This window comes from Carica papaya, chromosome 1 (assembly GCF_054855325.1).
Source record: "Carica papaya isolate Zhongbai chromosome 1, ASM5485532v1, whole genome shotgun sequence".
In the NCBI taxonomy this organism is placed as follows: Eukaryota; Viridiplantae; Streptophyta; class Magnoliopsida; order Brassicales; family Caricaceae; genus Carica; species Carica papaya.
In genome coordinates, this window is record NC_142309.1 from 21,903,232 (window position 1) to 21,914,240 (window position 11,009).

General features: G+C 32.9%; 2 protein-coding genes across 3 annotated transcripts; both read right to left on the reverse strand.

The window, feature by feature from the left end:
• Positions 1-1,659: 1,659 nt before the first annotated feature.
• Positions 1,660-5,009, reverse strand: LOC110818718 (transcription factor bHLH95-like). Its single transcript, XM_022047682.2, has 3 exons — positions 4,449-5,009; positions 2,844-3,335; positions 1,660-2,040 (listed from the first exon to the last, which is right to left on the reverse strand). The coding sequence occupies exons 1-3, from the start codon at positions 4,797-4,799 to the stop codon at positions 1,939-1,941; spliced, it is 945 nt and encodes a 314-aa protein (XP_021903374.1). The 5' UTR covers positions 4,800-5,009; the 3' UTR covers positions 1,660-1,938.
• A 2,189-nt stretch (positions 5,010-7,198) lies between these two features.
• Positions 7,199-10,484, reverse strand: LOC110818717 (transcription factor SPATULA-like). Of its 2 annotated transcripts, none has more exons than XM_022047680.2 (6): positions 9,859-10,484; positions 9,515-9,613; positions 9,344-9,409; positions 9,182-9,247; positions 7,707-8,027; positions 7,199-7,613 (listed from the first exon to the last, which is right to left on the reverse strand). In XM_022047680.2, the coding sequence occupies exons 1-6, from the start codon at positions 10,252-10,254 to the stop codon at positions 7,536-7,538; spliced, it is 1,026 nt and encodes a 341-aa protein (XP_021903372.1). In that variant the 5' UTR covers positions 10,255-10,484; the 3' UTR covers positions 7,199-7,535. The 2 variants fall into 2 exon arrangements, with proteins under 2 accessions (XP_021903372.1, XP_021903373.1); XM_022047681.2 differs by having other exon boundaries at positions 9,515-9,610; positions 9,859-10,481.
• Between the last annotated feature and the right edge of the window lie 525 nt (positions 10,485-11,009).

Here is an 11,009-nt window from a genome sequence, read left to right on the forward strand (position 1 = left end):
TCAAGAAAGATACAGAATAGGGAGTACTAGTGAATGTTGTCGTAGGATGCTTAGTTATTCGCTTTTCGTTTTATTTCTTTAATTTTTGTTTATCTTTTAGATGGGACATTTCAATAATCCTATTGAACATTCAAAATTAGTTTGTAAGAAATGTAAATTATAAATCTATTAATTGCTTCCGTATTTAATTTATGAATTTTTTTCTTTTAAGTTCCGGACCTTTATATTTATTACTTTTGTCTTCTCCTAATAGCAGACTGCAGGCCGAGGTAAACTTATTGATTTGGAATTATTCTTATTTTACGTTTTCTTGAATAGTTATTATGTCATTTTTCTTTCGTAGATATTATATCATATAGATGTGTGTGTGTATATATAATAGAGAAATGATACTTGTCACTTCTCTCTGCATAATTTGCCACGTGCGAACAGGTTTAACATCAAGCTTAGACAATCTGAATCTGGGCCATGGATGATGAGATGGACAAGAAGAAGTTGGGCCTCTGGCCTACCAAATATGTCTGTATATCATTTGCCGGCCCAAAAATGAAATTGAGTGGTCAGCAGTCGTTCCCATCTGACAATTTCTTTGACCAACAACTTTTTTAAAGATTATTATAATCTGATTTATTTTGCATTTGTTTTCATTTATTTGTGTAATTTTTGGATGAATTTATTGAATTAAAACAATAGTACATAGAAATTTTAAGAACAAAACCTATAATATTATCAACTATATTTGGAAATTTCAGAATTTTCAAGGAAGATTTGTTAAACTTAGATTTTGTATTTTTAGCAAATTTAGTTTCTTATCAATAGATATAAATTTTCACGGCGTATTCAATTATGTTAAACAATTAAATACTAAAATTCAAAAACTATATATAAAATCACAATTTTTGAAGTACTACAACTTCCATTCAAACATGCTTCTCGAATAATTTTTCTAATGAACTTATATTTTTCAAAAACTATAAAATCCTAATAATAATTATAAACGCTCCTATTCTTAAACCGCAACAATATTATATATATATATATATTAATTATAAATATATAAAGTACAGTTAGATGCAAACGTTATTTGTTATATGATACTAATTTCTCACAATACGACTTTATCATATTTCAAGATTAAGATATACTCGAATTCAATCCAATAAAGTGACATGTTCTTGTACAAGTTATATATGTATATATTCAGCAGTAATATATATGTCTATCTGTTTTAATTAGCATTTATTAGTCTGTAGATTCAGTTAGTATGAAGTAGCTAGATATATATATCATGTATGTGAAGATCAAAGAAGCAGAAGAGGTTCATGCATGTTCGTGTATATCTCTCCCTTGCCATACATGGCAAATCAGCTGATGATCTTGTCTCTGGCTCTCCCAATCAAGTGATACCCATATATATATATATATATATATATATATATATATATGTAATCTACAGGAGGAGAATAAGACCACTAATCTAACAAGAGTTCTATTCTCTTAAAAAAAAAGGTTGTATATATTAATACATTTATTTAATACTAATGAAATCTAATAGATGCGCTAGAAAAATAGACTCTAATTACAAATTAATTAGTGTATATATCTGTCTATAATCTCATATTATAAGTATATACATGACTTTATTTTAAGGTAAAATAATCATTTATTGAAAATTTATATATCTTTATGAAAACTAGAAGATGCATGTAAAATACATGTATATCATGCACTTATTCAGTGCATCAACATGAACATATGCATATACATATATTATATTCCTCATGGATGTGGATGCACATAAAAGCTTCAACCCATGCCAAAAGTTGATAGAAAGCATGTCCACGTCTCTGATAGAAAGATATAAAGTTGAGTAGATATCTCTAGTTGGAATTATATTAAAATGAACCAATCTTCTGATTCCATATTTTCTTTGCATAATTATGTCATTAACCACAAGTTCATCTCTCCTGCTGCTAGTTTAAATGTTTCCTCCACAGATAATGTTTCTAGAAATTGATCATCAGAAACTGTATAAGTCGCCTGATACAAGATTTAAACCATATTAATATAAATCTATATTAATCATTAGTATTGCACTACAAATTTTAAATAATATACTTGAATCCATTTTTTCAAAAACTTAAACAATATAAAAATAGTGAATAAATTACCATGTCTGCTAAATTATATTTAATAAAAGTATGAGGAGAATCAAGATTTTAGCTCTACACCTATAATTTGTTATAATATTAAATACAAAAAATTTAAAATAATATTATCGAAAGTTGAAGTCAATAAAGAGTAGATTAATTTATTAATTATTTATTAAAATTATTATTTTTTATTATTTATACAATGAAATGATATAGGTATTGATAAAATAAATTAATCACCGAAAGCATTATTGCTGAGAGAGGCACCAATATATAAAGCCAAAAACTCTCGGTTTTACTACTAGCTAGTATCAATGATAAGAATAGAGGTTTCCACAATTAACATATATGATCAAATACAATCATGGGTTACATCATCATTGGTTCCTTGTAGTTGACGTCTTAATGGGTTACATCACCTTTCGTTTTGGTCTTTTATTCATTCAGATTAAATTTATGTTATATCAGATATATCATGCTTCAACTGTAATTACACAAATTTGTGTAAAAATCAGATTTCATATTTATTAGACAAACAGAAACTCAAAATCATTAGAAATAGTTAGCAAATTATTATGAGCCATGATGGGCACCACATGAACCCTAATAGCACCTATTTATATATTTATGTAATACTATAGAAATTGATTAAGAACATTAAGTTGGGAGACCAAGTTTCTGAGTACTTACATGGGCATGAATCATGTACATGCAATGATATTGAGTGGAGGAAACTTGAGCAGACACCACTTCCAAATTATGCTTCTGAAGTATGTATGAGAGAGTAGACAATAGCCCTGGCTTCTTCACAGAACAGATACTGAAATGTGCGTCATTGCCATTCATGTTGATGACAACATTGGGCGAAAACCATGTCCGAAACTGAAAGCAATTAGTTGCAGGAAGACACTGAGGAAATCGATTAGCCATGTCTGAAATGCCAATCAAGTTGTTATCTGATGATTGTGCCTGATGGTCAGCCAAAAGTGCTTCCTTTGAATAATGTTCAGGCATAGCTTTTTGCACCTCAGGAGTGACCATGGAAGTTTCAAAATGATCAGTCATTAATGTTGCTATACTGCCTGTAAGTTTTTCTTGCTTCCGTTTTTGGAGAGTTTGGAGAGAGTGTTGAAGTCTTTTGATGTAGCTAACCGCTTCATCAACAATGGTGGATTTGTCGGCCTGTACAATTTTTTGAAGTTTCAAAGGAGATTGGAAATCATAATATACTTCGGTGAGACATTTGAAATATAGTTTAGTTTAGTAAGCCAATACATATGCTGGTCATAAATATATATCATACACACACCAAGGCTAAATTAAGATTAATTGGGTCATCATCTTTTCAACAATTATAATCTTGTTCATTAGGGATGTAACCCAAATTTGATTCTATATTATTGCATAACAATTACATTAATTTTACTGAGTTAGCTAGCACCCATGACATAGTAATTAAAGTAACAACTACCGCTCTAAATTCAATCTTGAAGACTATTAATGGTGAAAGTCGATCACCAAGATCCGGATTAAGGACAAGCAAGAATTAGTTATATTCTTGTTCGTCTTGAAAATTAAGATTTGATTCCTTTAATTTAAACAATTAGCTAATCAATTGCGTAGTTAAAGGAGACATTTCTAAAATCAAGTTAGATTATATACACATACGCATCTATACACGGGTAATATATATTCACAGAAGAACAAAGATATTCTATTAATTAACTAAAGAACAAAATACATATAGAAGGAGAAAAACCAACTATACATATGACCACGATTTTATACCTTGGTTTATATCGACGCCACTTGCATAGGGTTCCAAGAATTTGAGCTGATAAAGTTTGAAATGATGGTCATATGTGTGTATATATATATATATGTGTGTGTACTATATAAACAAGCCAGCTATATATATATATAGCTGGCTTGTTTATACAGTAGGGTATACTCCATCTTATTACAAGGAGGTTTTTCACTAGTACCTTTCTTTTATCTTTATCAATAGATATGTATATGAAAGAAGATCTAAAAAATCAACTGTAAATGAGCAATCCTAAATGAAAATTCAAAAGGGAAAAAAGAAGTCCAAGCACAAAATGGACAGATCAAAAGATTAAATTGAATTAAAAAAACTTTCGCCATATAGGAGATCATTTCCAGTTAATTCTAGTAGCTAGAGAATTTAGATGGAAAGGGAAAAAGAAAACCCTAAACACAGACACTGTCAGCTAATACTGAAGGAATTAAAATTTGCTTAACATAAATATATTCTGCAAACTAATTAGAGTATACCTTAGGTGGCAGGTCAGGCAGTAAAGCTTGAATACTAGAGAACATATTCTTCATTTTCTTCCTCCTTTCTCTCTCCGTCCAAATATGTACCTCATGCTCAGATTCGCAGCCACGTTCGCCAGTACTATTTTCAGCAGCAGCACCATTAACTCTGCTTTTTCCACTCGCCATACTTCCCTTTCCGGTTCTCTTCCGATCCATCGGCGCCTCTTCTACTCCCTCTTTCTCCATGACTGAAACACTGTTAGAGGTTGAATTCGCCTCTTGACCGGCCAACTTATCTCCCACACCACCAAGGAAATTATCATCCGAAACAGAGGAACCGTAAGGGGTGGTAGTAAGGGCAGACATTATAAAGCGATAACAGAAGAAGCGTTATTAGAAGAGGAGAAGGTGGCAATGGCGAGGAAGAAGATGATGAGAAAGAGGACGAAATACAATCATGAGAAATGCCGTTATTTCGCCTACAAACAAAAACGGATACTAAAACGCGTCCCACTACAGATTTCTTTGGGCGGGTCCTTCACGCTTTTCTTACTTTATCACCCCTACTTTACTCTTTATTTACATATCTTGCCCTTGAACTTTATTACTCATCGGCATGACCTAGATATATAAATATATAATATATATTTAATTAAGTTCTATTTAATAAATTAATTTTAATTTTTTTTAATATTTTAGTATAGTTGTAATTTTATTAGAAAAATTATTTAAATATAAAATTATAACTTTCAGTATAAATTATATCATCACTAATAATTAAGTATAATGGTGTCATATTTTATTAAGTTCATCAATAAAGTTATCTCCCTTTAAAATAGATGAATTATATTTTATAATTATATAAAAATAATTAATTTTACATAAAAAATTATAAATTTGTATTGAAAAAATATAACTATATAAAAAAAAAAAAAAAATTTCCGTCAAGTTTTAGGAGAAAATTTTTAGTGGTATTTCATAATTTGCTTTGACGGCTTTTGAATGTAAAGATTATTATATTTGGGAAAAAAAGAAGAAGAAGTTGATTTTGGAAAATAGAAAGAAGGCATTAAATATCCTAATTTTATGTATATAAAATGAAATGGTTAAACTTAAACTAATCATTTTTTTATGATTCTAATCTACAATCTTATTTTTTTGTATAATATAAGTAAATTTCGTCATATTTTTATATAATTTTAATTTTTACAATTTTTTTAAGAAAAATTTAAGAGCATTTATTTTCACTATTAATAGAATTTCTGTAATAAATTGTTTTATTTTATTTATTTATTAAAAAAAAATTAATACTTTTATCCTGAAATATTAATCAATTTTCTAATCTTTTGAAGCAATAACTAAGAGAATGGGATTTAAAAAATTAGCAAGCAATTCATCCCTCCTTTTAATCATACCATATTTGCATTGAATTAAGTTTCATATAAAACCTAATTGATCCGGAAATTAATCGGGCTTTAATGAACCTACTTTGAGTTCAAGTATTTAAATTGGTTTGGAGTTTTACAAAATTTGTTGCACCAGCCCATCTTTTTTGAGTTTTTTTAAATAATAATAATAATGTAATATTACTATTCAAATCAATCCTTTACATTAGATTGACTTTGAAAATGTTGAAAAAAAATTTAATTTACAATCCAATTAAACACAGAATCTCAGACTTGAAACAATTATTGGCTGGCAGCATACCAGATCAGACACTACTACTTCTCTATCTCTCTCTCCTCGCTCATGTGATATAAAACTGAAAAGTTTCAGTTTCAAGAACTTTATTATGACTGCAGTTTGAGTGTATAACTCATCAAACTTTGATGAAGATTCTCTGAGGAGTGACGCTTTCATATTACTGTCTAAAAGGCTGAAACTTTTTTTCATTTTTTTTTTTTTTTTTTTGGGTCTTTTCTCCTGTCACACACCATCGTCAAATTGAAACTAACTCCTCTGCCTCTATGCTAAAACGACATTTCATAAAATATTATAAAACCCATCACGCCAAACTCTCTTCTCCACCTAATTAAACCAATTTTGAAAAAATCTTGAAATTTCATTCCAGTTTCTTGAATCAAGGTATGGGTTAAAATTTTCTAAATTAGATTTGCTTATGGTAAATCCTCCTAGTCGTTGTAACTCACACCTTGAATCCAAACCCAAGAAGAGAAGAAGATCTTGAATCATTCAATCAACCTTTGAAGTATAGTAGTTCACTTAAAATTCTGTGGAACAAGACACAGCATATAGGAAGAAAAACAGGGGGGGGGGAAAAAGTATTGACAGGAAAGTTACTTTCTGTCAACCAATCACCATATGATCAAATTTCTGGAAAAGCAGAGCTTCTTTCCTGTTGTCAAGACAGTATTTGATTATTCAATATACATGAAATGTGTGGCCTCTCAAATGATTTTGCAGGCTGAAAATTTGGAAAAGCTGAGACCCAATTATTAGCTTTCCAGATTCCTCTGTAATTGTTTTAAATAGATTCAAATATTATATCATTCATAACATAACATAACATAAATAATTCCTACAGAAACACAAACACACAAGAACATAGCTCAACTCAGACCTATAACTTCTTGACTTTTTAAGTCTTAGTTAACCTGATTGTACACAGCCTTCAAAATTTGGCATGTACAGATAGATGCAATGTTTCACAATAAATGTATATAATATCTTCAATGAAAGGAGTCAAATAATAGCAAATGGAGCCTAACCGACAAGGTTATGTTCATGCATCAGACACAAGCAATAAATTTTCCAACATCCAAATCCAAAATGAATAAACTTATTAACAAATTTATGGATAGAATTATATAAGAATAATATAAGGAAAAAGAAGGGGAAGTAATGGAGGAGTTTGCTGGGATAAAACACCAAAAACCTTGGGAATATTTTTTTTTTTTTCTTTTTTCCTGTAAGTCAAGGGATATCAACAGCTTGAAACTTGAAATCCAAATTGTCTACTTGTTTCACTTACAACACAAAATGACAACTATCAGCAGCTTCAATTATCATTTGCACTGTCTATGGTGTTAGACATGGTGGTCTCAATTCTACACATCCTGTCTTGTGGGGTTCCCGGTTTTGCTAAGACACACCGGATGAGCTGTTCCCAGCACGATTTGCGTCTAATGGCAGTTCTAGTTTGCCCTCTTTGCAGATTTCCTTGAAATTTCAAATAAAGGAAGAAAAAAAAAAAGGACAAAGTTAATCATGGGAATTTCTGATTAATCATCATTAATCTTGTAGTGAAGTCACCTCAGAAGTTGGGGTGAGGTTAAATGGTCCATAGTTCGCCTGAATTGACGGTTCAAATCCAAATGAAGTTTCCAAAGCATTGATGTTTGTCACTGAAGGTATTGCGATGGACTGGCTTGAGCTAGCACATTGGCTGGGGAGAATATACGCAGTCTGCACAGAGCTTTCTTCATTGGCTGATATTGTGCCTGCTCCTGGAGCAGAATTCAACAGTCCACCATCATCGTGGTAACCCATTCCTGTAGGAGGCAGTTGCATAGGCTGTAGAACTCCGGGTAAGCACACTGGATACAAACTCAGCCCATTTCTCATCGATAACATCTGTATGATCAAATCACAATCGAAAGAAGCAGACTTTATGGAGCAATAACAAGAGTATGAGTAACTTCGGAAGAAAAATAAGGATAATATTATCAGGCAGTCTCTCTGGGTTTACTTGACTGTTTCTCCACTTAAAAACTCAGTAATTTGTTTCTTAGAAAACATCGCCAGTGCATTGAAATCAGATTACAGCCTTCTAGAAAACAACAAACCGACGTGGCTACCTAAAAACCTGTGGGCTAGCTGGGCAAAACAGTCACACTTAACCGCTCATTTTAAACCAAGGTGGCTACCAAAACCTGTGAGCTAGCCGGGCAAAAACAGTCACAGGTAACCGCTCATTTTAAAGGTGTGACCCTGGAGCCCTGCTAAACGACGGGCCTTTTTGTTTTCCTCTTTAATGAGTACAAAACTTGTAACCGTAAAAATGCCAATATCGGGATGCGAGTAAAGACATATAGCCGGTGCCACAAGCACAGACACGGAAAAAAAGGATACTGAGCAATTTTCACAGGGGAAGGCCAAAATTAAACTAGTATAGGAAATCATCAGTAGGTTACCCAAAAAACTTTACCACCATCCAATTCAAGAACCATGCCATTTTCCAGATATACCAAACCTTTTCAACCCAAAAACCATTGTTTATGAATCTTGATAACCAGCCAGTACTTACAATCGTATAGCTGAAATAAGGTAGATTACACTGGATATGCCTCCAAAGCATGGTAACTCCCTTGAGCTAATAGTGTAAATATAATGGTGAAAGTAAATTACCGTTTTGATGTTAAGGCTATGAGCGTTTTTTCCTTGATTTGTGTGTGGAAGTTGTTGGAGGCATCACGCCTATGAGGTGCGTTAGAGTACTTCGTCGTAGAAAAATGTGCTCGGATATCAGAAAACAATGTATTCAATACAAGCGTTACAAAATTCGAAATATTTTCTTGTGATAGAAGGGCAATAAGTTTTATTTTAATGAAGTTTCCAATTATCATGAATGCCGGCATCAATTACAGACCTGAACGAAACCTAATTTCACCTTCCGGTGTTGATCAAAATTAATTACCTAAGAGATGACTTGAAAAATTTGAATACAACAATAAAAGCCAGGATATGTAAGGAATCAAATAAGAAATAACTAGAATTATTTCACACACCTGCACTTGAAGCTGGAGTTGTTTCAAATACTCAATTGCCTCATCCAGCATTGAAGCCTTATCCGTCTATCGCAACAAAAGATGTAATAAAATCAATCATTTGAAGAATCGAACGCCGAAGGCCAATTTGTTTTTTGAAAAAAAGAAACCAGATTATGATACCTTGTTAGAATTTGGGATTAGGTTCTGTAAAGCCTTCATTTTCTCATTAATCCTACTCCTCCTCCTCTGAGATTACCAATCAGCAAGACAATGCTCAATCAAGACTACCTAATCTACAACAGAACCAGATTGCAAACTTTAAATTTGAGACTCTGGAAACCAAGAACAAACCTTTTCTGACAAGTTATGAACCTCTGCAGCTCTGCTCCTCTTAGATGAAGTTCTAGCCGGAACTCGATTTGCCGGCAACTCCGACACATCCGGCCCCTTCTAAGTTGAACAATAGTTCATTCTTAACTCAAATTCCACTTAATTAAACAGAATATGGCTTTCATTATATCAATTCTGAAGAAAAGAGAAAAGAGAAAACACTCCAACAAACCATTTTTTGTCTTTTTCATTTCTGTTAAAGATGATTTCTTGCATTCTAGTCAATTAGATCAAAGTTAAAAATTTTCTCGGCAACCAGCCGATTAAAAAGGAAAAAAATAAAAAACAAGAATCACGTTGCTTACCTCGGTGTCACAGCTCAAGTGAGCGACAGACGAGAAAGTATTCTCCGTTCTCTCCTTCACATTGGTTCCGAGGTACCCTTGAGGATCGGAGAAATTGATACCGGAGGAAGACGTGTCAACAACAGCTCCAGAGTTGCCCTCCCTAACTCGGCACTCCGACTCGGGGAGACCCATCGATCCAGCGAACCAGCGGCGATCTTCCATTAAGAGGGGACCGGGATTGGCTGCCGGCGGTGGCGGAGAAGAGAAAGAGTGGACGTATTTGGGTTTGAAGGGCATGCAGTGGGCGGAAGAAGAAGAAGAGGAGGTGTTGAGGAATTGGGTGATGAATGTGGAGATTTCCTCGGGCTCTGGAGGAGCGGTAGAAGACGGAGCTGCTCCGTACAGATCCGCCATGAAAGAGCAGGGAAATGAAAGAAAGGAAGGAGAGAAAGGGAGAGGGAAGGCGTTTGAAGAAGGATCAGCAGGTGGGTTTTGTTTGCATCTCAAATTTATGCAAAAAAGAAACCGTCTGTGTTTGAAAGTTTTCTGCTTTTTCTTCTTGGGATGGCTCTGTTCTTTTCTTCGGGTCTCTTTTTCTGTGCTGTGTTTGTTGGCTTTCGCTGTTTTTAATGAAGGGGTTTAAGGTTTTTATGAAGACGTCTATTTAATCCGGAGTTGATTAATCTCCCGCCTTAATTATGGTTTTCCTTCTCTTTTCCGTTAGACCAAACCCACCTCATATATTTTATATTTTCTTGCACGAGCGCCCCTCCGAATCTATTTATTTTTCAATTAAACCCTCAAAGGAGGAAGAGTGAAATTTCAGTCCAAATACTTTTAGGGATGTGAATGAAAATGTAGAATAAATGTCAGGGGAGAAGGAGTTATTTTCAATTTGATTTTGGGCACTTTGATTCTTGAAATTTAAGGGGTGAAAAAGTCAAAAAAGAAAGAAATTTGAGGGGTGAGTTTCTTATCTAAACCAAACGTCAGCTTGGTCTGAAAACTCAGCATTAATTAAAAAAAAGATAAATAAAAAATGCAATTCCCGATGTCAGTTTTTTGGTAGCGTGTTAGCAACACCCTCTGTGCTTTGCTAACTCTTTTCTCAGTCAAATGGAAATGGGACTGAGACGCGAACCCAACAAAAAAAATAAATAAATAAATAA